General features: G+C 44.4%; 1 protein-coding gene across 2 annotated transcripts in view; it reads right to left on the bottom strand.

Moving 5' to 3' along the window:
• Positions 1 to 26275, bottom strand: part of IFT88 (intraflagellar transport 88) — a 63180-nt gene that overhangs the window by 12300 nt on the left and 24605 nt on the right. For both annotated transcript variants that reach the window (XM_066582172.1, XM_066582173.1), the window contains exons 12-20: positions 25105 to 25336; positions 22672 to 22742; positions 19987 to 20073; positions 19034 to 19133; positions 9211 to 9297; positions 6714 to 6900; positions 5946 to 6054; positions 4517 to 4667; positions 3866 to 3981 (exon numbers count right to left, since the gene is read on the bottom strand). In XM_066582172.1, the coding sequence (XP_066438269.1) occupies positions 3866 to 3981; positions 4517 to 4667; positions 5946 to 6054; positions 6714 to 6900; positions 9211 to 9297; positions 19034 to 19133; positions 19987 to 20073; positions 22672 to 22742; positions 25105 to 25336 (1140 nt within the window). The remainder of the gene's footprint in view (positions 1 to 3865; positions 3982 to 4516; positions 4668 to 5945; positions 6055 to 6713; positions 6901 to 9210; positions 9298 to 19033; positions 19134 to 19986; positions 20074 to 22671; positions 22743 to 25104; positions 25337 to 26275) is intronic.

Raw genomic sequence — 26275 nt, 5'->3', positions numbered from 1 at the left:
GATTATGGTGCTGTTGGAGAACGTGACAGGGAGCCGAGTGATGTATTTATCCCTGCCGAGGAAGTGACTGCGACACTCCAAAGAGCACTGCGGCCACTTCAGTTCATACCAGGTGCTTGTGCCATACACTATACAGTGGCTGTGTCTGGTACTACAACTCAGCTCTATTCACTTGAATCAGACTGAGCTGCTTTCAGGAACCGGTGAAAGACACGTCACAGGTTGGAGAAAAGGTTGGAGATCATCAGATAGCTAACTGGTGGGGATCCTGAGAGACAGACCTCTGCCAATAAACTATTGATGAGCTGTCTTTAAGAGAGGCCATCAACAGTTTAGCCACAGATAAACCCTTTAAATTAATGTTATAATAGAGAACATTCTAAAAAATTCTGTTTTGAGTAATGGACTTCAAACTTCTTCCAGGAGGCGCATAACCCTTTGTATTTTTGATGTAAGGCTGCAATCCCAAGAAGCACTTGCAGAAAAAAGTTCCTTCTCGCTAATGATTGAAGTGCCTACTGACTGTACATGGTGCCTAAAATTGCGCAGCCATTAACCCTTTCCAATCCACTGTCTGCTGTCTAAAAACATTATGTTTGAAGGCTGTACAGCTCCGATGTCGGAAGACGTCCGGCGGTGTATTCTTACTATATATTGGGGGCCACTGTGTTGTTGGGGGCCTCTCCAGCATGTCCCATACCACAGTACTGGCTTTAGCCAGCAAATGGCGCCATTGTATAATGGCAGAAAGAAAAAAGCCCCCTAGGAAACTCTGAATCCAAAATTGGATTGCAAAGGGTTAACTATGCCTGTAAATCATTAACGAGCTGGAGTTTTCTGCTGCACAGCTGAGCTATGAATGCTCGGTTTGACTATACCCTAAAGATTGCTCTCCAGGTAATACACAGGCAAGACACTGTCATTGGTCTGGGTGCCTTCTCCGCAGGAATTTCCAGCTTTTGCACAGTGTCACTTTAAACTCTTTTACATGCATGATTTTCAAAAACGAAAAGGATCTTGTCGCTCTATATCCACCGGGTTACAAATCTGGGAGGCTTATACAGTATATATATATATGTTCAATGTTATATACTTATGTACACTATCCTCCTCTGTACGGCATTGAGAAAATGTATTCTGTTGACACAAGTCTCTCTGGAGGACCTGCGAGTGCCAACAACAAATGGGCCTCTGTGCTTGGTGCAGGCAAACACCACACATGTTCTACTTCAGAAAAGGAGCCGCTCCAGTTTCATTTAATAGCCAAATTCAAAAGCTGAAACATCAATAAGTTACAGTTTCTTTTTCTTTAATGTTAAATTAATAACCAGTAAGGAGTGAGTCAGCGCAGCGCACATACACACGGGCCTGGGGATGAATGGAATCCTTGTTCATGGATTCTATTAATTAGATACGTGTATGGGTATACCCTTAAGGACGCGGACATTTTTTCCCCCGGTTTTTCCTCCCTGCTTTAAAAAAATCATAACTCTTATTTATCCATCGACATCGCTGTTGGAGGGCTTGTTTTTTGCGGGACAAGTAGAATATTTCAATGGTCCTCTATAACGTACCATATAATGTACTAAAAAAATGTTCAAAGTAGAGTGAAACGGAAAAAAATTCTGTCATCTTTGAGGCGGTCTTGTTTCTTCGGCGTATATACTGCAGCAACAATGACATAACTTTATTTGATAGGTCAGTACAATTACATAGATGCTGTACTATCTTTGGGGATAAATAATGCATTACTTTTAAAGCCCAATGTCCACATGCGGATTTTATATGCGGAATCCACGCGAACTAGCCCCGCGGAAATCCGCAAATCCAGCCGCCCACAGGAAAGCATGGGGCATCTGCAAATGATTAAAACTATGCAGATTTGATTTTTAATGTATTTCTTGGTGACTCGCGTGGATCTAAAATCACAGCATGTTCTATTTTATCACAGATTCCGCGCGGATGTGGCTCCATTCATCTCTATGGGAGCTTAGGATCCGCAGTGCATCCGCAAATACATTTGAATGCATTTGCGGATCCGCTGCGGATTTGAAGGTTAGAAGTAATTAGAGAGATGGGGAAAAGGCTGGGAGGTGGGATTGCAGATTTTTTTTACGTGGATGATCTGCATACATCAGTGTGGTAAAAACTCACAATCCGCAATCACCCGCAAGCATTTAAAAATCATTTTATAGATGATCCGCTGCGGATAGCCGCATCATATCCACATTAAAATCAGTGCGTGCCGTGAACATGGTTGCTGCAATACCAAATATGTTTTTTTTTTAATTTTTTTTTTTTCATTAGAAATGTGGGAAAGGAGGGACGGGGGATAAAATTTTCTTACACTTTATCTTGTTTTAGAGGACTTGAACTTGCGATTGTTTGATCGCTTCTGCAGTATAATGTAACTCCAATTATACTGGGATCTGGCAGGCATGGCTTGATGGGCAATCTGCAATGGCAGCCCTGGGGGCCTTTAGAAGATCATGGGGGGGAGGGATGGGTGGCCATTCGGGACTCCCCAACTCCAATTGGTGCAATTCAATGCTGTTCTGAGAATTGAATTTAAAGGGTTAACAGCTTGAGCGTGAGCACTCATCACAATTGTTGCCGGCAGGTGCCAGCTGTCTTTTGCATGGAGCGGGATCAGCTCCCGATCCCACTTCATACAAACCCAGAATCTCCATTATGTAATTGTACATACTGGATGGTTAAAAAACGTCACACTATTTTTCAGCTCTTTATTTTACAACGTTAAATAAATGCTCTACATCACTTATAACTACTTTATATACAGATATGTAGGCCCCATATGAGGATTTACACTACTGCTATGGGCTTTGCAAGTCCCTCAATTGGGTAGAATGCCAATGTCCCTTTGACCAGTAAAAATGCCAGTGAAGACTGACACACGGGTACTGCAAAGGGCTGGGACATTTATATTTACATACCACTACACACTTATACATGCTATATAGGTGCATAAAGGGTTGGCTACCCTTGGCCACTGTAATAGCTATTAGTAGTTGTCAACTGTAACTTCTGTATTATACTAAAGTCATTCATGAGAACTAGAAGAGAATATTCAAAAAAAGATGGCTACTTCCCATCTTTCCCACATTTAATACATGTCCACAACTACCAGCAGAAGGGGGATCCTATGATCTGTCCCACACGAAATATGTCAGCAGCAATCTACATACAAGTTAATGGATAGGTGCTTGAATTTTTGTATTTAAGTCTATAGAAGTTATGAAATCCCTGTTAAGGCCCTTATAGACTGGATGACTGTCGGCAAAATGATGCCCAACACTCGTCCCTCGCTGGCTCTCAGCGGGGAGCCTGCAGGAGATTTCTCTCTTCTCGCTCCCCCATCACTCTCCGTTGACATAACATAGCGTCCCTTGAATACTGAACAGCTGCTATTTACACTGAGCGATCATTGCTGCATAAATAATGGATGATGAGCTGATCGCTGAGTGTAAATAGCGGTTGTTCAGTACTGAACGGACGCTATATTAGGTCAATGGAGAGGGGCGGGGGAGCAAGAGCAGAGAAACCTCTTGCATCCGCCCTGCCCCCCTGCTGGCCGCTCTGTGAACGAGCTAGCAATACTAGCTCCCATGCAGGAGCACGGGAAAGTGTATGTGGGGACGAGTGTCGGGCATCATTTGCCCGACATTCGTCCCATGTAAATGGACCCTTATCCCAAAAAATGATTATGTCAGGAGGTGGGACTTGTACTTATCAGACACTTAAGGCAGATCCTGTGCATATGTCATAAATGTTTAAGATGGGGGACACCAATTGGCTTTATGTAAGATGACGTAAAAAAGCTGAATCGTTTAACATAGATACTTACTGAATAAGTGCAGCTCTCTCAAAGTACTTAACGGCCTTTTCACAAAACTTCTTGTCAATGTAGTAGGCTCCCAGCCATTCAATCACTTCAATGTTTGATGGAAAATATCGATAGGACTGTAAGAAAAAAAAGTAGAGAAAAGAGGTGATATAAACAGTCAATAAGACAAACAGCTGCAGATGATTTAAAGCGCTGTTTCTCTACGCCAGTCCTCAAGTCCCCCAACAAGTCATGATTGAGGATTCCCTATAGAGCGAACACATGTGGCAATTTCTGACAATAATTACATCATCCATATAATACTAAATCCCGAAGTTATGACCTGTTGGGGGTACTTGAGGACAGGATTGGAGAAACACATCTAAACTATCTGAATACCAAAGCTGTGAGTGACAGCAATTAATTAGTCATACACAGTGTGAATGGAGGTAATGTATGCTACAAGTAACCAAACTGAAGCAGAAGAATTCTACAAAATCCTAAATGCTGGTAATTCTGGAGATCATCATGTAACGTGCTACTTCCGAAAACAATAATCTTCCAATGTCACAGCCTAATGTTTTGCAACAGATCTGAAAGGCCTGTACATGGCGTCACTGTTGTGCATTCCTCCTCACCCAGTCTTGTATCAGTATTACAGTGAACACATACCTCACAGTAGAACTGGAAAGCTTCTGACTTATCACCTTGTGTATCGTACAGCTCTCCAAGTTTAGCAAGGGCATGTGAATCAGTCGGTACAATGTTTATGAGTTGCAAGAGCCATTCAATTGACTGATTAGGATCATCAAGCATTTCATACCTAAATTAACTTGGTTAAGGTAAATAAACAATCAAGTGCCAATTAAATGGACATTAAAAGAGACTATAAAATTATGAAAATCTAGTAATTAGTTCTGAAGTCCCAAAAATATCAACCCTAAGGCCACTCTCACACATGTGCTTTTTACAGCGATTATCGTAGTGTTCTGAAGCTGCATAATGGTGGTATAACGCTCCCATTGATTTCAATGGGGCCTCTCAGACATGCGTCCGATTTTTGTTCTGTAGTAAAATTTGATCCCCCACTCAGCAATGACTGTGGCATCTGTGAGGTTAAAAAAAGTTGAGAAGTGATTCTCGCTGCTCTTCCGAGAAAAAACGGCCGCTATGTAAAGCGTGCATTGCGTTCCCCGTAGCCAGATTATCGCTGCGGGGAACGCAATTTAATAACGCCTGTGGACAGGCACCCTTAATCACTTTCCTTGTTGAAGACGGGAGCTTCTTCAGGGTTCTTCCGGTAAATAAAAAATGGAGAGCTCCTTCACCTGATGTCTACTTTTTGGCAGTGTCTGGGTATTGTGATATATATCTAAATTCAAGATATGATGACCCAGGAAAGACGATTGTAGGTTGAAAATACTGTAACTAGAGGCCACTGTAACCTGATGGACCTCTTGTATCACTATTTGTACAGACTAATGTTCGTGGTTAAAAAAAAGAGTATTTAAATCTCATAAAGTGATAATATATTGGGTATTATTGTATCTTGATGCCACCGTAAGCTAAGGGTTTGACAGCAGGAACGCCCCCAATCAAACCCCTAGCTTCCGATTGGTTCAAGCCTTGAAGGTCCTAGCAAGGATAAACCAACACTTTGTGATCAGTGGAGGTCTAATCTCCGACAGCCCCACTAATCCTGAAAATTAAAGAGCCCCAGCGTTGGTATAACCCTACATCCCCCCAAAAGTTTTCCCTGCACAAGAGTGCTGTGCAGGGGGACGCAGTAGGGCCCCTTCACTCTCAGAGTCAATGGGAGTCCCAGATCACCGAAACGATAGCATATTCTAGTGATTTTCCATTACTTTAGGAGATGGGAATAACCTTTTAACAACCTTCATAGTTCTCTGGCTTCTATAATGTAGGTTACAACCAACGTGACAGCCTCCCTCACACAGACATTTTTTACCGCGATTAGCGCGGCGCTTTCAGCTGCAGACGAAAGTAAAACGCGGCAAAGCGCCGCGATTTAAATCACGGTGCTTACCGCAGTGCCCGTGTGCGGGAGGCCTAAGTGGTCAGTGCTTTGCAGTAAGGATACAGGTTTGCTATCTGACTGACAACCTGTGCGCTGTTCCTCAGGATCGCATGGAGTTTAAGAAAACAATCCAGAGCATCCTCCAGGCGATTTAGTTTCTTGTACGTCAAACCTGGGAAAAATATATTCATTAGTTTTTGTGCAATCAAATCACATCGATCGTAGCTCAGATGCTGATTAACTGACTTGTCAAACTACAGAGCTCATCCTGAAGAAGGATACTGGTGCTACAGATATACTGTACATGTATTTCACTAATAGTGTCAGGCACTGATGATAAGCATGTGTTATTGCCAGCCCCACAGTTCAATGGAGCGATGTACAGGAATGTTCAATGTAGTTCAGTAATGCGATGGCAGAACTACATGACTGATAAAATTAGTCACACACAGGAAACCAATTGAAGAGAAGAGAATGTAACTGTTGCGTGTTACAGATGACATGGCAACCATATGTCATCAGCATTTCATCATTGTTTGACCTACATATGTTGTTCATTGGTCTTATTTTCTAGTAATACTGATCTGTATTTGCTCAACAGAAAACAATACTCAATAGACAAAAAGTAGCGCATGCTGCATTTTTAAAACATGGCCATGAAAAATATGGCCGAGTAAAGAGATATAGATTTACATTTACAGATTTATGATCCATAAAACATGGACCAAATATGGAGTAAAATACTCATCTAAAAGTGGCTTAAAGGAAACTACGGGCCGTATATCCAGCTCAAGACATATGCACTCATTGGTCAAGGAAACGTTTTCTCACCAAAGTTATAAAGGGACTCTGTGCAGGAGGAGTCGTTCCTCAGGGCTTCTCTGTAATATTCAGCTGCCTTTTCATAGTCTCCACTTACAAAATACGAATTGCCCTTATTTGTCAGCGCTGATGGATTGTAACGATCAGCGGTGACTGCTAGATCCGCATATAGATCAGCCTGGGAGTAATCCTTTTCCTGTAAGATATTACACATATAGAAAGACACTGGTCATTGGAATAAAAACAAATATTTGAGCACGTTTATAACCCAGTATGGCGGCCATGGAAGAAGAAACCCATATCATATAAACTATATTGTTTAGCATATTCTGCTTCTAAATAGCGCCATGGATCAACCGCGGCCCGTGCCGCTCATATCTATTCGCCAAAAGACAAAGCGTCCTACTTTGCGACCAAAGGCTCCCATATCCAGATGGCGAGCCGGCGCTGTAGGATGTAATGTGATTCTACAACACTGGCTCCCATACTTGAGACACGGGCCTAAAAGACCAAGCAGGATCTGTCTCCTAGTGCATATACATGAGCAGCATGGACTCCGGTTGCTGCTATTTAGAAGCAGAATCTGTTACACAAGTTATTTCGGAAAATGATTATTGTGCCCTCTCCTCCACTCTACTCGTTTCTCTATATAACTGGAGATGCATTGTAAAGGGAATTGTATCACCTATATTTATATTTACTATTTGAACCAGATAGTGAAACATGTTCTATTTTTCTAAGCTACTTTTATTTTCAGATTGTACTTTTTTTAAACTGTATGTACATGACTGTAGGGGTGGCCATCTTGTCTTTGCTGCAGAGATATGCTTTACAGCAGCCTCATGGTTGGGCAGGAGTTGACCCATTTACTTCTGTTCTAGGCATGCTCCGTACACCCTTTGCAAGGTAATTGTGCAAGGAGGGGTAGAAGGTGAGCTATGACATCACCTAAAGCCCCTTTTACAGGCAACAATTATCGCTTAAACGGCCAAACGACTAAACAAATTGACAGCATTTTTGCATAAAATAACTCGCACCTGATCATCTCTATTTTCCTTCATTAGCTAACGTAAACTCGGTAGCAGCTGTTGGCTCAGGTGGGTATGTGTTTATGCGAGGAATTATCTGGCCAGCAGATTCTATTGTCTTCTTGAGCATGAGTAAACAATGTACTCATTGTGTACGCAAGGCAAACAAAACCCACCGTGCAGCTACTCAAAAGACTGGACGAAATCCGTTCAAATGAAACCTCTTTAAGCGTCTGAACGATGGTTTTTATGACAGCTGAAACCCCATGGCGAACGACAAGTGAACGAAGTGCATGACTGCCCGTGTTTACACATAACGATTATCGCTCACTTTCGGCAGTTTGAACTAATTTTGAGCTATAACCGTTGCGTGTAAAAGGGCCTTAAATTGAATGGTGTGATCCTGTGTTATCTATATATAGCAGTTATTTTCTATTGTAATCCTACTTCTGATAATGAAATGACTGCTGAAAAGTTCCCTCTACAGAACAGGGAAGTATCACACTATTATTATTATAGATAGTGACACCAAAGAATTAAAAAAAAACAAAAAAAAAAACAAAACTGAAATTCTTTAAATGTGTAAAATCTATAACCTTTATGTATACAAAAGGTCATTTTCTGATGACACATTCCCTTTAAATGTTGGGTATAGATGTTAAATAAGACCCGCTACATTCTTTGATGATGGAAGAGGCTGCATACTAGAGATGAGTGAGCATACTCGCTAAGGACAATCACTCGATTGAGCATTGTCCTTAGCGAGTATCACCCCGCTCGGGAGAAAAGGTTCGGCTGCTGGCGCGGTTGACAGGTGAGTTGCGGCAGTGAGCAGGGGGAAGCGGGCAGGGGGGGGGGGGGGGGGGAGAGAGATCTCCCCTCCGTTCCTCCCCCTCTCCCCCGCAGCTGCCTGCCTGCCACCGGCAGCCGAATCTTTGCTCCCGAGCGGGCAGGTACTCGCTAAGGGCAATGCTCGATCGAACAATTGCCCTTAGCGAGTATGCTCGCTCATCTCTACTGCATACCTTCACAGCCGCGCCCCCGCTGATTTAATATAGATTTAGCCTCCCTTGTTTGCCTGCAAAGACTCACATTACTTTTAGAGCCTGATACTAATCAAATATCGTGTGGATGGTCTCCACCCACCAGGGTCAATTAAATATCATATCAGCCATTGACATTGCACAGAGGAGACACCCAACTTGATTACCATCAGACTCCAAAAGTCACAGAAGTCATTGTGGGCAAACAAGGGAGACTTAAAAAGAAAAAAAAGCGCAGGAATCGGCATGGCCGCAGCTATAGATTTAGCAGCCCATCCTGCTTGTCAGAGGATGTGACGGGTCGTCTTTAAATCATTACTTCTAATAATTTCTTGAAACCCGTGGCTGCTGGGGATGGACACAACTAAGTGGAAGCCAGCTTGTTTTACGAGATCCAACGATCGCTTGTGCACAAAAAAAAGCAGGAAAGCTTACCAAGAAGTAAAGGAATGACAGATTAGTTGCGGCTGCACTTTTTACCCTGGTTTCTTTTTTCTCAAACATTTTTAAAGTTTCTACAGCCTAAAAGGAAAAGAGTAAATGCATTAATATAAATTACTTATAACTGCTTGTCACTCATACAGGGCGGAGTAAACCGTATACTGTAACATCGTGTCATCAAGTGATACAAGGGTTCACAGGGCTATTAGTAGTCCTTTGAGGCCATACACCATCATATCTACACACTAATCTACGGAATGGTAACAGTAAAGTACATACCATATCATACTGACAATGTCAAGCAAATGGTGAAAAATAAAAACAAAATTATTGTAAAACATATTTTGGGGAATTTTAAAAAAAGTCATAAAAATAAATTGCCGAAACGTTATAATGGCACCCTATAATGGAAGCTAATATGTTATAGGCAAGTGGTCATTGGTTGTGTCTGTGTTTTGAGATCCCACTGATGACACTATGCCTCTGTGGCTACATCTTTCTATTGCTAACTTGTATTTTAATATGATACTCTGTATACTCAAAGGCCGACGACCTGTCCTGCTGATGCTCTTCTTCCATGTCTGTTAATTTTGTTAAAATGTATAGTCAATCCTCTGTGAGCTAAACACAGTCCTGGCACAAAACTCTCTCTTAAGTGTGCTAGTACGCGATCACTAGCTGCCACTCGTACTTAACCCCTTAGTGACGGAGCTTTTTTAGTGTTTTTCTATTTTCGTTTCCCCCCCCCCCCCTTTTAAAAAAAATTGTAACTGCTTTATTTATCCAATCGATCTAGCTGTATGAGAGCTTGTTTTTTGCGGGACGAGTTGTATTTTTTAATGGTGTTATTTAATGTACCATATAATGTGCTGAAAAACTTTAAAAAAATTCAAAGTGGAGAGAAAGGAAAAAAAACGACAGTCCGCCATCTTTCGGTGAGTCTTGTTTCTATGGCGCATAAACTTCAACAAAAATCACATAATAACTTTATTCTAGGGGTCAGTACGATTACTACAATACCAAACTTATGTTTTTTTTTTTTGCTGTACTACACGGTGACCAAAAAAGCGCATTTCTGGCGTTTTTGTTTTTTTGGACGACCTTCACTGTGTGTGGTAAATAATGCATTACTTTGATAGATCAAACTTTTACGGACGCAGCGATACCAAATATGTATTTTTGTTTCATTATTTAGACCGTATGGGACCCACAAACATCGTCCGGGGGATTTAAATGCTGCTGTCAGAATTTACAGCGGCATTTGAAGGGTTAACAGCCCCAATCGCCAACGTGGCTTGTCGGGGCTGTTTCCCGCGGGTATCAGCTGACACCCGCGATGTTTGGAGGGAGATCACAGAGCCCTACTAGCACCCTACTAGTCTTTTTTTTTTTAATTTGTTTTATTTTGGAAAAAAAATGTGTTGCATAATACAGAATGAAGAGAAACTTTGTTAGGTACATCCTATATATTTTCCGTTATTAAACCGATACAAATCTTGTTACAATATTTCTTAAGTTTCTTAATAACAGTAAACTTTAAAACTTTTTTTTAACTGATTCTGCACTGTCTTGTTTCGGTCTTGGTAAAAAAAAAAAACGAGAAATGTGAGTCTGCTGGCGTTTGTTTGTGAGAAGGGGGGAGTATGGGTCGGGCCTCGAGGCTCATTCCATAGGCAAAGTAGAGTGGGAGTCTAACCAAGTCCCCCATACTTTCCGAAATTTGGCCGGGCATCCTCGGTTTTGGTATATGATCTTCTCATAGGAGATTACGGTATTTACTAGTTGCATCCAGTGTGGGACTGAGGGGATTTCCGCGGCCATCCACTTCATGGCTATTGCCTTGCGGGCCAGGAATAGCACTCTTTCCAGAAAAGTACGAGTGTGGTGTGGCCACACCTCCTCCTCCAGCAGGCCAAACAGCGCCACCTTGGGGTCCAGATCGACAACCAGTGGGGGCGGTAGTAGTGAGTTTATAAGGTCGATAATTTCCGACCAGTACTCATTGATTAGGGGGCATTCCCATATTAGATGCCAGAAGTTCGCCTCTGGTTGGCGGCATCTATGACATGTGTTTGAAGGTGCATTACCCATTTTGTATAGACGGCTGGGGGTAAGGTAGGCCTGATGCGTTATATATAGCTGGATTAGTTTATTATTCACGGCGGGGGAAACCGTCAAATGGGATTCGGAGATGTCCTGCCATTCCTCGGGTGTGAGGGATGGAATAGATTGTTTCCATTTGTCGTATGCTGACGGCGGATTCAGGGTTATTTTAGCCGAGAGGAGGTGCGTGTATAGGGCCGAGATTAGCCCCCTGGGTCCCTGAGACTTCAGGATGCCAATTGTGGGGAACTTGGATATATGTGTTGAAGTGGACGGAAATTGGGAGTTCAAAGCGTGTCTTAGCTGAAAAAATCTGAATAGCTGGAGATGCGGGGACTGTAGCCTGTCGCGTAACTGTGTGAATGTAGGAAATATATCATCCACGTATATATCATTTAGTGTGTGTACCCCTTGAGCCGTCCAGTATTGAGGATCTGGGACTGATTGTAGGGCGGTGAGACCAGGGTTGTTCCAGAGATGAAGTTCAGGTATTACGTCTTGGTATCTCTGCAGTGTCTGCATCTCCTTCCACACGCCAAGAGCCAATTTATGGAGTGGGACCATGTCGGCGGAGTTAGTGTATTGCGGAAATTCTAGGAAATTTAAGAGGTTGTTACCTTTTACTTGTTTCGCAAGCTGTTTATCTGCTATGGCCAATTCTCTGTCCAAAACCCAGGCCCGTATGTTCCTCAATTGTCCTGCTAGGTAGTAAAGTCGAAGATCCGGGAGGGCCATTCCCGCATGTTCTTTGGGCCTTTGTAATGTTGACAGGCTTAGTTTGGAGCAGGAGGAGCTCCATATAAATGAGATGAAAAGGGAGTTCAATGATTGGAAGAAGCGCTTAGGAACGGGTACTGGCATGTGCTGTAGTACGTATAAGCATTTGGGTTGGATGGCCATTTTGATAAGATTTATGCGCCCAGCCACAGAGAGCGGCAATTTGGTCCATCTTTTCAACTTATGTTTTATATTGTCCAGCAACGGGTCTATGTTTTCTGCTATGGCTTTATTATGGTCATATGGCATAAACATCCCCAGGTATTTGAATGTTGGACCGGTTTTAGTCCGTATCTAGCAACGCAGGGATCGTTTCCGGGGTTGGGGTCTGTGTACAGGATTGTCGACTTAGACCAATTGACATATAGCCCTGAAAAATTGGAGAATCTGTCTATGTGGATCATAGCTTGGGAAAATGAGTTTATTGGGTCTGATAAGAAGAGGATTGTGTCGTCCGCATACAGTCCCACTTTACTCTCGAGGTCTGCCCATCTAATACCGTTTACATTGGGGGTGCTTCTCAAACAGATCGCCAATGCCTCGATGGCTGTGGCAAATAGGGCCGGGGATAGAGGGCATCCTTGTTGGGTGCCTCTCGCCAGTTGAAATTCGGATGACGGGATGCCGTTTACCACTACATTTGCACTCGGGGATTTATATATGGTTTTAACCCATTGCTGGAATTTGGGCCCAAATCCAAAGCGAACCAGACAGGCCTCAAGAAAGGCCCACTCTAGCGAGTCAAAGGCCTTTGCCATGTCGAGTGAGACTACGGCCCAAGGCTTATTGTATTGCTTACCTAGTTGAATGGCCGTTTGAACTCTACGGATGTTTATTGTCGTAGATTTCCCAGGCATAAAACCCGTCTGGTCCGGATGGATAATGGACAAGATTACCTGATTTAATCTAGTAGCCAGGATTTTAGTTAGAATTTTGTAATCGGCGTTTACCAATGAGATTGGGCGGTAAGAGCTACAATCTATAGGGTCCTTCCCGGGTTTCTGTATGACTACTATGGAGGCTTTGTAGAATGAAGGTGGGAGGGTTTCGTCTATTTGGGCTTGGTTTAGTGTCTCAAGTAGTAGTGGGGTTAGTTGTTCGTTGTATTTACGGTATGTCTCTATTGGGAGGCCGTCCGGGCCTGGCGACTTGTTAGGAGCCATATCCTGAATTATTTGTTGGACCTCTTCCAGCGTAATTGGAGCTTCCAAAAGCTCGACCTGTTCTGCGGAGAGGGTTGGGAAATTTAGGTCGTCCAAGTAGCTCAGGATATCTGCCACTGTGTTCTGGGAGGAAGAGCTATATAAATTAGTGTAGAAGTCTTTAAAGTAATTTGTGATAGACGGAACGTCGGTTAACTCCACTCCATGTTGGTTCTTGATCTTAAGGACCGTGTTAGTGTTGTTTTCTCGTCTGATGAGGTTCGCAAGTAGGTTGCTGGACTGGTTCCCCAATTCGAAGTAGTGTTGTTTAGTGAAAAATAATTTGCGCTTGGCTTTAGCATGTATTTGATGTTTATGGAGTCGGACTAGGCTAAGCCAGGCTGATTTGTTGGCGTCCGTGGGGTTAGATGTATACGTTTTTTCTGCCTCCATTGTTTGGTTTTCTAATTCTCTGTCGGCCTGGGCTGTCGACTTTTTAATGTGTGAGATGGCTGACTTGAGGCATCCTCTAACGTAGGCCTTTAGAGTATCCCATTTCAGGGCAGGGTGGGTATTATCACTGTGGGCCTCTAGGAATAGGGATATGTGGAAAGGTGTTTGGTCGTCCGATCCGATCAGCTTTAACCAGAAAGGGTGGAGCTTCCAGGTGGGTACTATATTGTGTTGAGGGAATTCCAAAGTTAATAGTATGGGGCTGTGGTCAGATATGCTTCGTGGGCAGTGCGTGATGTTAGAGAGGTATATTGCTAGTTCTGCGGAACTGAATATGTAGTCAATCCTTGCTAGCGCATTGTGTCCCGGGGAGTGACAAGTGAACTCCTGCACATCAGGGTGCCTAAATCGCCAGAGATCGATCCAGCCAGCACTTTTAGTTAGCTGTCTTAGGGAGGAGCTTTGAGTGGGGGCCATACTAGGGGGTATGTGGAACCTGTCTTTGGCAGGATCCATTACCGTATTGAAGTCACCTAAGCAGATCACCCCCGCCGAGGGGTATTGATGTGCATATGTTATGGCGGATTGTAGAAGATGAAGGTTATTGTGGGGTGGGTTGTATATAGATAGGATGACATAGGGTTTAGAATCTATTTCGCCAAATATGAATATGAATCTTCCTTCGGGATCCCTACGGGTGTTAATAGGGTTCCAACGCAGCGACCTGTGGATAAGTACAGAAACGCCCCTGGAGGAGGAGGTGTGGAAGGAGTGGGCCATCCACTGTACCCATGGCTTTGCAAGTGTATCGGCCTTCTCTTTAATGAGATGGGTCTCTTGCAGACTTATGATATGCGGGTTAATTTGCCCGATATATGAGAAAACTGCTCTCCGTTTAAGCGCGGTGCCGAGACCCCGGACGTTCCAGCTAAGACATTTTAAAGACATTACTGCCTATGTGGACATATAATTCAAGTATTGCCTCTGTGCCCATGGGGTGAGGAGAAGGGGAAGGGGTTGAGGAGTGCAGGGGAGGAAATTGTGTCAGTGCAGACTTGTTAAGAATGTTATTAGAGAGCAGATTACAACAATTTAAACATTCAATCTTTGACATCTTGCTTAATTTCGGCGTAGATGTCAGAAACAACATGTAAAAAATAAAAAACGATTTAGCTACAATCTATTCAGAAGTAGCAGATTTTATGCTAGTGAGAGGGGAAATATCCCGATGGCCTATAGAGGGCTATGGGTGTCCGCCAAGTCCCGATAGTAATTTAAAAATATCGCAACCTTACATTTCACCGTCTATAGGTCAGAGGGGTATCGGTCGCATGAATTATGACTGGATTTAAAGTCCTGTTTTAGGTACGGCAGGGTTAGTTGTCTCTTGGTGAAGCCGGGTGCATGTCCAGCCATTCCATGGCCTCGGTGGGAGACTGGAGGAAACCCCCCCCCCCTTGGGTTACAATGCGCAGGCGGGCTGGGTATGCCATTGAATAAGAAATATTTCTATCTTTAAATTTCCTCTTTGCTTCTATGAAGGTGGCTCTCTGTTTTTGTAGCTCGGCAGAAAAATCAGGGAATATGGAGATTGTTGCGTTGTTGTATTTTAATGGGCCCTTTAGTCTGGCTTGGCGGAGCGCGGCGTCCCGATCTCTGCAATTCAAGATCCTTATTAGGAAGGGGCGCGGGGGGGCTCCCGGCTGTGGCGGTTTTGCCGAGACCCGGTGGGCTCTTTCCACTGTAAAATGAATAGAGAAGATTTCGTCGCTCAGTAGAGATTTCAGCCAGTTCTCGGCGAATGTTTCTGGGTGGGAGCCTTCTGATTTTTCGGGTAGGCCTATTATGCGCAGGTTATTGCGGCGTGACCGGTTTTTCAGGTCGTCCGTTTTGGACTGGCAGAATTCTGCTACCCGTATGGCTTTTTTAACTGCCACGGAGAGTGGGCGTAGGGAGTCTTCTGCATTGGAGATGCGGCCTTCCATTTCCTGGATTCTGCCTCCCATGTTCTGTAGGTCTTGTCTTAGCAACGAGACGTCAGACTTTATCTCTTCTATTTTGTTAGTAAGAGAGGATTTACAGGAATTGATTGCCTCTAGGAGCTGTCGCATGGTCGGCTCCGGGGGTTGCCCCATTTCGTCTTCGGGCTCTCTTGTCTGGGTGGGTCGCGTCGCTCGCGGGGTGTGATCAGGGGTTTCGGTGCGGGCAAACTCTTTTAGCTTTTCCGCTGCCGAGCCACTTTTGGCGCGTGTGCTCATGGTGAGGGATGTTGGTTGGTATAGTGGTTTACGGGGGTGGATGGCTCTTCCTCCCCTCCCACCTGAGTTTTGAGGTGTTATTGTCTGTGGAGTCGTAGTAATTATGCGTTGTAGAGACTGTTAGGGAGTAGAGGTCTTCGTCTTTTCCCCCACTTTGCGCTATGTAATATACGAGGTCTCAAGAACTGTTGTCTGTGAGATATGTCGGATAGCGCTACCAACAGTTTGATGCGTCTCGTACAGGATTTAGATGTTATTGGATATAGAGTTCTTGTAGTTATTCGGTTACAATGGCCGTTAGGAGGTAGAGGTCTTGTATTTTGGTGGGGTTTAGATGTTATTGACTATCGAGTTCTTATAATTATGTAGTTGCAATAACTGTTAGAGGTTCCGCAGCCCGGATTGCAACTATACTAGGTTTATCCAGATCCAGACCGGTTGTGGTAGGTAGGTGGGGGGCAATGCCCATCTGTTAAGGGCGAAGGCACAGTTTAAAGTATAGGGGGCTTTGTTGCTTGTGGGTTCAATTACTTGTTGGATGAGTGAGTTGTATACTAAGGCAGTCTGTCTCTTGCGCACTTTCCAAGGCGCTATCCGATAACGGTGTAGATAGCAACGGGTGCCTCCCTGGTGGTGGTGAGGAGACTATTATTGTGGGCTATTTGCCCTGTGTGCTGTCCCAGGGGGTCAGTGTCTCTTGGCAAGTGTGTTGCCCCCCAGCCTCCGCTGGATACTAACAGTTATGCTGCCGGCTCCGCAGGGCCGGGTCCAGAAAGCAGGATTATGCAGATCAGAGTCCTTGGGGCCGTTGATTGTCCCAAATCTGTTGCAGCAAAGCTGGTCACAGGTGGATGGTAGGTGCTGCGGTCGGGGCGACCGTGGCTTCAGGCAGATTGATAGCTGTCTCGCCGGCGGCTGTGCAGGATGGAAGAGACCCAGCTCGCCGGTCCACGAGTGAGTCGGCTCCAGCAGTCAAGGTTGGCGTTTGGCAAGACGTCCGGCGCCGCTAGCAGGCGGCGGGGGGAGACTGCAGGGCGGCAGGATGGCCGAGCAAGCCGCAGGTGCTGCGCGGTCCCCACAGCGGAGGGTGAGCTCCGGGGGATAGGAGGCGAGCGGCACCCCCGTCCGGGAAAGGACCGACTTCCTGTCGGGTGCGGAGGACTTCCGATGCACGGGTGACAGGTGAAGGAGTGGACCGCGGACCCGGCCGGGGTCCCACAGCAGGAGGCTCTCGCCGAAGGATACGAAACAGGCCCTTCAGCCCGCGGGGCCCGGATCAGCACGGCCCGTCCTGGTGTAGGAGACGCCGCGGACTAGCGGCAGCTGCGATCCGTCCTCCAGTCCCGCCACGCCGGTCCGCTCCAGGGGTAAGTCTCGCTGTCCCACGGGCTGGGGTCCCCTCCGCTCAGACCGCGGTCAGACGGCGGCAGCAGGGGGGAAGGGAGGGATTGGTTCAGGCAGGGCGGCCGAGTCCCAGGGAAACTTCACTGGGTGGGCTACGCCTGGGTAGGGGAGGGTAAACTCACAGGTCCGGATCGGACTCGCAGGCAGGGAGTCGGAAGGGTCGGCGTCTGGCTGAGCGCGGGAAGGTAGTAGGGCGTTGGCGCCGCTTCTCTTCCTCCACGGCCCGCGAGCTTGTTGTGGGTGTCAGGAGACTCTAATTGCCCCCAGCTGCGATCCAACTCTCCTCTCAGGATCCGAGGGTCCTTAGGCGGTGTTTTGGGTCTCAGAAGTGTGTTGAGGCCAGGATTTTACAAGGATTTTAGGTTATCCCCTGGGGAGCTCTCCTCACATGCGACTCTCCATGTTGGTCGCTAGCCACCCCCCCCCCAGCACCCTACTAGTCTTGGTAATACAATTACAAGTCACAAGGGCGGACATACTGCCTGGAGCCCAGGGGATAGAGGGGGCCTGAGTTGCTAGGTGAGGCACAACAGTCGGACCCTGAGTGTAGTTTTTTTTTTTTTAAAGTGTATGTAAAAAAAAAGGTAAATAATATCTTACTATACTTACATTTGACAATTTCCTGATGTTTGCAGTTTGAACGCATTCATGTTGATCCCCCAGCTGGCTTCAAGGTTGTATGATCAAGTTACCCAGCGCACGTGATTGCTGCAGGCAAGCCCCAGTCTCAGCAGGCGTTGGGAAATCACTGCAGTGATCACATGTGCTGGGTCATGTGCTCACACAACCCGTAAATCAGAGGGGGAGCCAGAACTACAGTGTATCGTTTGCAGCAGCTAGTTAAGTGTCAAAAGTGACTCATAACTCTCTAGGAGCCATAAGGTGCCCATTCAGACTTTTGCTATGGGACCCAACCCTTTTCCAGTTACACAGTATATTATGTGTGTGTAGAAAGCTCGTCTTAGGGCGGCGACTGCAATCTACACCTACACACACACACACACACACACACACACACACACACACACACATATATATATTATTATTAATTATATATTCGCCTTAGGAAAATTATTCAGTGGAATTAGGAATAACAGTCATAATGCAAAGGCGTCATCTATTTTGAACATATGAAATATCTTGGAAAACCAATGTGGAGGTCCCTTTGTTGTCTTATTCTCTCTATGTGAAAAGCTCAGTGCTCCTCTTTGCTTTTACAGATTCAAGGACATACTGGGATTTCACAGGACTTAAGTCGGGAATTTGTTAAATCAAGATTTTGCAACTTCATGAAACACTCATCGTGGAACCTCAGCAGATGATTGATGAAAAAGTGTACAGTTTGTGTGTTTGATTGAGAGAGGTAGCTTCATGCCGCTGGTTGGGATGTCCATAGATGATGTGAGGCGGTTTGTTGTAGATACTATGGTGATGATGAGTGACTGTGAGGTATAGCGTGGAGTGGTACATGATGAATACACATGAGGGCTGAGTTGTTCTTATAACGAGCTGCACCACATTAGGCTAAGATATGTATATATATTCAGAAACTTTTTCCTCTTTGGTGGTGGGCGTCAGGCCCATTCTTTGCACAGGAGCCTTCGGCACTCAGTGTCCGCCCCTGGACAGTTATATAAGTAAATCACAGAGAAAAAACTGGAAGCAATAAACAGAATATACCTGTGTAAAGTTCTTCTGTTTCAGAAAAGTGATAGCTTTATTGATCTCCAAATCATTAGCCAGTTCCACATATTGTGATGTCTTAACAACCTCAACACACCTAGGAATCCAAATGATAGGTGATTTTAGATTTTCACATCAAAACAAAAACACTGCATTGTATCGTGTGCATGGCTAAAACGAGTTTGGATTGATGAATTCACTTGCTATCACTATCCTGTGCATGGCCAACTATCACCTACTGATTGGACATTGCCAATGTATAGCTGCTTTCAAAATGTGCCTGTCAGATGTCATCAAATAAACTCATTAATGTGAAGGCTACAATAGGTGCTGTAAAGGGCTATAGGGGGTGTGGAGGTAGCAGTCACACCTGTTCCTGGTGCCAGATGAGTCCTAGAAGCCCTTCTAGCACATGGGATTGTGAGGTCACCTTTACTAATCTTGCATTGGGACTCAAGAGCTTCAAGTTATGCTTCTGATGTGGGAGCTATAAGACCCCATTTACACTGACAGATGATTGCTCAAAAGTCACTCAAACAACAGTTTAAGTGACAGTTTTGAGCAATCCTCTTTCCATAGTCTATAGTAGCTAAGTAGCTACTAAAGGGCTATGCAGGCGGAGTGGGACACTGCCACTATCACTCAGGCATTCTGCGAGCCCCGCACAGAAATAGGACATGCCGCGGTTTGTTTGCCGCGCAAGATTTCGCGCGGCCAAATCGCGGCCGTCTGCATAGGATTGCGTTTGTTAACGCAACCCTATGCAGGCTTTCAGTGGCGGAAGTCCCGCGGGATTTCCGCCTGTGTGCAGGCGTCCTAAGATATATATAGCCAGTGTAAGTCCAATCTGAAAAATGTGAATTTCCTAGAAAGCAATTCTAAATTTATTAACTTTTAACCAGTGGAGGTCACTACTAAAGTAAAGAAACTGATAATATATTACATCTTACCAGTCATAGCCAACGTCAAACGATGTTTCAATAACAGGTGCTATCAGTTTTGCTGCTGTCATAATATATTTTTCAGCCAATGCTTTCCTAACAATAGGAAGAATTTGATAGAGAGGAGTTTAAAAAATTGGACACAGAACCATACAGTTCGTCTTTTAGTTTCTGCAGGAATAAGACAAAAAAAGATGATCGGCCCATATGCCCGACTGCCTCTTTACTGTGAATGGAGGCAAGCAGCCGGAAGCGATCTCTGGTACACTCTGCCTCCATTCAGTGAATGATTATTGCCTCTGAAAGCACAGGAGAGATAATTGCTGAGACAATTGTCGGGTGCTTAGGTGTCCGACAACCACCCCTGCGTAAAAGCTGCACACGACAAACTGCACAAAACTTTTAATTAAACCCTATTGTAGAAATTTTGCTGGCCCCAAATCCATGCATTTAAATGAAAAAAAAATATTTTGCCCTCAAGGGTGTCCATAGCCATAGCCTTCGATGAACAAACTCCATTCAATACCCTGACATTCAAGTATGAGCGCAGTTAAACAAAATCTACTACTTCCTCATCAAGTTATGTCCACGCAAAACATTGTGGTAAAAGTTTGCTGACTGATATTTCCTCCATGTTAGGCACTGGGGAAGCTAAAGTATAATTTCAGTGCATGGATCCTACAAACAGCATCAAAAAATCTGAGTTTCCAAGAGCTCTGCGACTGGAAGCTGAACGCACTCAAATCTGAATCCTACTGTAAAAGCCCTAAACTAAGCCCTGGCTGCAGAAAAAAAAAAAAGAATACATCACCTAAGAAGCGCTGTCTGGCTCCGCTGCATCTTCTCACCGGTCCTCGGCTCTGGTCTTCAGCATCTCTTCTGGACAGGGATTGAAAAATGAATGGCTGTGATTGGTTCATGAGCATTGGCTCTGATTGGCTGAGCGTCATAGCACTTAGCCAATCAGTGGCAGCGCTTCCTGGAGGCAGGGATTTTTCAATCCCCGGCTAGAAGAGATGCTGAAGACCAGTGCCGGGGACGGTTGAGAAAATGCAGCGGAGCTGACAGCGCTTCTTAGGTGCTGTATTCTATTTTCTTTCCGCAGCTAGGGCTTATATTTCAAGCCCCCACCCCCCAAATCCTCGCATGTGGTGCAATAAAGTCATGCAACTTTGTAGTGCCACAAAATCGCGATATTGCCGCGAGAAAGCGCAGCGATTTTCTCATCGTGATATCGTGTCGCCTGTGTGAAGGAGGCCTAAAATATTCCCACTTTTTCACTAAAGGACTGCGTGCTACATGCTGGTAGGGTTATTGGGACTATTATTTAATTAGATCATTGACAATAAACCCAGTAAAATCTTGCTTGATTATGTCAAATATATTTGATCTATAAAAATTACTAGAATGTGTATGTATGGCGCTAATACATATGATGTGGCGCTGCTCATAGTTCCATACATACTGGACTGAGGTTCACTCTTTACATCAACACTGTATACAAAGTTAGTCTTAACTTTACTCCATTAGGCTGCCTTCACACAGGTGCTAAAATCGAGCAAAATTTTTTCATTTTTAGATGCACAAATATGAACCCCAATCTTTTAAATGGGGTCATACACATGAGTAACGTTTTCCTGTATGGCACCGTGATGCGTATACATAATGGAGGCATGTTCTATCTCCCTGCGTGGTCTTGCATCACAGCGCCCATTGTTTTCAATGGGGCTGGTGGCAGCATTGCCGGCCCCATTCAAAGCAATAGCAGAAACATTGCGATCCTCTGTAACAGCCACGGAGGAGGATTGCTTCTTCCCTGAAGTGATGCAAGGCTGTTTTGCCATGAAAACGCCTCACATCCCTGGGATGTGACGTTAGCCTTAGTGAGTATTTTTGGCTATGTAAGTGATTTACCAGTGGAGGAAATTAATAGCTCAACATTGTCTGGATGAGGCCCCCCTCCCCCCACTTGGACAATGCAAAAATAAGGTCAATCGACCTCTGCTCAGGGAAAATACTGTTTTCTAAAAAATTTTAAGCACTGTCCTCTCAGTATGGCATTAAAGTGAAGAAGATATTTAAGGAATGACAAGTTTGTTTACTTCTTTTTTCTGCAACTGGACTTTTCTACAGGATTTGATTGAACTATCCAATGGAAAAGTGAGAGGGAACTGGGGAAGAGGAGGGGGGGGGGGGGGGTATTCTTTACAGAGTTTGTGGTGCTCAAAAATGATAAAAATCTTAATAAAAATTATATTCTTAAAAAAAAAAAGGATGTGTATTAGAGATGAGTGAGTATACTCGCTAAGGCACTACTCGCTCGAGTAATGTGCCTTAGCCGAGTATCTCCCCGCTCGTCCATAAAGATTGGGGGCCGCCGCAGCTGACAGGTGAGTTGCGGCGGGGAGCGGGGCAGAGCGGGCGGGAGAGAGGGAGAGAGAGATCTCCCCTCCGTTCCTGCCCGCTCTCCCCCGCAGCTCCCCGCCCCGCGGCGGCACCCGAATCTTTCGGGACGAGCGGGGAGATACTCGGCTAAGGCACATTACTCGAGCGAGTAGTGCCTTAGCGAGTATACTTGCTCATCCCTAATGTGTATGTATATATAACTATTATAAGTAGCTCTCTATTATATACTACTCCACCAACATGTCAACTGAGAACCCTAAGCTTACATGATATAATGCAATCACTTACCTTTCACGCTCTAACTGATGGAGACTGTCATTTTTAATAGCTTCTATCAATAAATTAGTATGAGGGTCATCCTAAAAAAAATAAAAAAATAAATTTAACAACTAAACAAAAAGATATATATTTAGTAACCAAATAAGTTCAGAAACACATGTATACACAAAACATGTCCAAGCTAACCAATTTTGAGGAACTTACTGAAGTCAACGTTTCCTATATGCTCCTAAATCTAAACAAAGGGGGGATATCACAATCAACTTTTATCACCTATCTTTAGGATATGTGATAAGTCTGATTTGTGTGGGTCTCACCACTGAGACCCCCACCGGTCCCAAGAGCATGGATCCCATGAATCCATTTACCCTTCCTGCGGGCTTGCTGCACCAACCCCCAGGAACATGGAGATTGAATGGAGCAGTGGTCGCTCATGCGCAACATCCGCTCCACTCAATCTCCTCCTAACTAGAAGCAGTGGGTGCAGTGAGGAGGAGAGGAGGTCATGGGACCCAGTTTTGAGGATTAGTGATGAGACCACTACCAGTCAGACTTTTATCACCTACTAGTAGAAAGCTCATCCCAGGACGGACACTGCAATATATAATGCTCAGGAACCACTTGCTGCAGCATTGCAGCTCGCTGTTTTTCAGTTTTGTTCGCTCTTTGTTATCTCATTCTCTTTGCTTGTGCAATTCGGCGCTCACCTTCGCTATTATGTATTCGAAGACGTACCATGATTTCACAGGACTTAAAGTCCGGACGTTTTTGCCACTTTGTGAAACAGTCGTCGTGGAACCTCAGCAGGTGATTGATGAAAAAGTGAACATTTAACGATGTAGAATTCACACCTCTTGTGTGGATGTAGAAGAGGTGAGGCATGACGTTTGTAGTACAGAGTGGGCCACATAAAAGTAGCCCAGCACCACACGCTTATAAAAGTTGTCTAAAAGAAAACCTTTGTTGCCCATAGCAACTCATCACATCACAGATTTTGTTTAACCTCAGTATGAAAAATGATGGCATTATGAAAAATGAAATCTGCACCGTGATTGGTTGCTATGGGTAATAAAAGACAGATTTTCTTTTAAACAGCTTTCATAATAGTGTGCTGCTACTTTTCCATGACCTACCCTCTAGATGCTATGGTGATGATGAGCAAATGTGAAGCATAGCTGCCCCTGATTGGTCCCTGCGCTGAGCCAATCAGAGGCAGCACTCACTCACCCATTAATGAATTCATGAATGGGTAAGTGAGAGCTGCCTCTGATTGGTGAGGCTGTGACCAATCAGAGGCAGCTCATTCAGCAGGCGGGGATTTTAAATCCCCGGCTGCTGAATACTACTCAGAGCAGTTCAGGAGAACTGCCGGCCGGCCGCGGCTGAACTCCGTCTGCCGGGACCAGGTGAGTGTATTTTTTTTTTTGTTTTTACACATTTCTGGATGAATTTCCGGGAAAGCTTATATTTTTAAGCCCTTCCCGAAAATTCATTGTGAGATCGCCCGCAGTCCATTGCTTTCAATGGAGCTGTCTGTATTGCCGGCTCCATTGAATTCAATGCGCTGGACAGCGCTGAACTGCTCTGGCCCGTTTCTATTGAAACGCAGCTAGGAGCAGTTTTTTCGGGCGATTTTTAGGCCCCGGTCACGCGATTTGCGGATGCGCATCCGGCATGCGATCCGCAAATCGCGGGAAAAAACGGCCGTGTGACTAAGGCCTTATAGCGTTTTTGGGAGGCAAAATGCTAAAAATTAGCATTTTGCCTCAGTTTTTTAAGCTCTTTTTGCCGTGCAAGATAAAAAGCATATTTAACTTATTGTACGTGTCGTTACGGACACGACGATATGAAATATGTGGTTTTTTTTTTAATGCCAATATGACAAAAAGTCATTTTTATTTTTTGTACATTCCTTTTTTACACTATTTGTGTCCCTCTGGGGGACTTACACCATAGCACCAATGATCGCTATGATAAGGCATTGCAGGAATTCTCTCCCACAATGCCTTATGGCTTATTACAGCGATGATAGGCAATGGTAATACAGGACGCCTGTAGGTGGTGCCCTGTTACCATGGCAACCAGCCAGGCTCTCTGCGATGATATCGTGAGAGCCCGATAACATTACAGAGCGAGTGCGCTCCTTCTGTTAACCCTTCCCATGCCACGATCTACATAGATTATTATATCTTCGATGCACCCCCGCTGCTGTAGCAGGAGGCCGGCTATCAGTGACAGCTGCCGGATTGCGTGAAAACTCTTATAATGTTGCACTATCCACATGACGTAAGGGTACGTCCAGTTGCGGGAAGAACCCTTATGTTATATGGAGGGAACTAGTTAATGCAGCATTCCTGTGGCATTTGGCAGTAGTTGAGTAAATAAGAACTGCAATATTAAATTATGTTTCATGACGCAAAATAAAAGTAAACTACTACTTACACTGGGAGAAATATACTTGTCGTCATCATCAATTCCAAGTGGTGCTGATATTAATTTCTGAAAAGCCTTTTTCATTTTGTCTCGGTCTCCGACAGCAAAATAACAGAGGATTAAATTGAAACCAGCTTTCAGATTTGGAGATTCGCTCATGATGTGCTCAAAGGAGTTGATAGCGTCTGCGTACTGACCAGTCTTGACGAAAGTCACTCCAATATTCTGCATTATTTTGATTCTGTATGAAGCAAACAGTGTGACAGACATGTTATATGAGCACAGATTCACTATACCAATCATGTCAGATATTTGCTGGATTCAATACAGATTTTCCTTTGATCACATAATCTCTATTTCATAGGTTATGGCCATGTAATTTGCAGGTTGCCGTGCAGTTGTCATGGCAGCCAGGGGCTTCTGAAAGAGTGTGTATTAAGCCATGCCTGTGGCATGCCTTGATAGAATGCCTGTCAGATCGTGATATGATGTAATGCTATGACATTACATTATACTGCAGGAGCTATCAAAGCATCGCAAGTTCATGTTCCCTATGGGAACAAAAAAAAAAATCTGTAAAAGTAAGTTTAAAAAAGTTTTACTAATTATAAAAAAAAACAAAAAAAACGATAAAGTTTGGTAACTAGTAATCGTACGGGCTAATAGAATATAGTTATCTTATTTTTGTTGCAGTTTGTGTGCCGTAGAAACAAGACGCACTGAAAGATGGTGGAATTTTGTGTTTTTTTCCATTTCACTCCTCTTAAAAAATTTTTAACTGTTTTTCAGTACATTATATGTTACATTAAATAGTATAATTGAAAAATACAACATGTCCTGCTAAAATCAAGCCTTCATAAATCTAAGCAACTGGGTAAATAAAGGAGTTATGATTTTTTTTTTAAAAGGGGTAGAAAAAATTAAAAAGGGAAAAAAAAAGAGCTGCGTCCTTAAGGCCTCATGCCCACGGCCGTGACAGACTCCGCTAGTGGAATATCGAAGCGGAGTCCACCACGGTGCAGTTCAGCGCGTGATGCAGTCGGCGGGGGCGCGTATTCACACGATACTTCTGCCGTGCTACAGCGGAAGTATAGCATGATGGCTGTCTTCCATTGACTACAATTGAAGCCGGAAATGCGTATTCCCGCGGCAAATAGAGCATGCCGCATTTTCTTTCACG

Source organism: Eleutherodactylus coqui, chromosome 1 (genome assembly GCF_035609145.1).
Source record: "Eleutherodactylus coqui strain aEleCoq1 chromosome 1, aEleCoq1.hap1, whole genome shotgun sequence".
In the NCBI taxonomy this organism is placed as follows: domain Eukaryota; kingdom Metazoa; phylum Chordata; class Amphibia; order Anura; family Eleutherodactylidae; genus Eleutherodactylus; species Eleutherodactylus coqui.
This window is presented reverse-complemented; position numbering and strand designations above follow the sequence as displayed.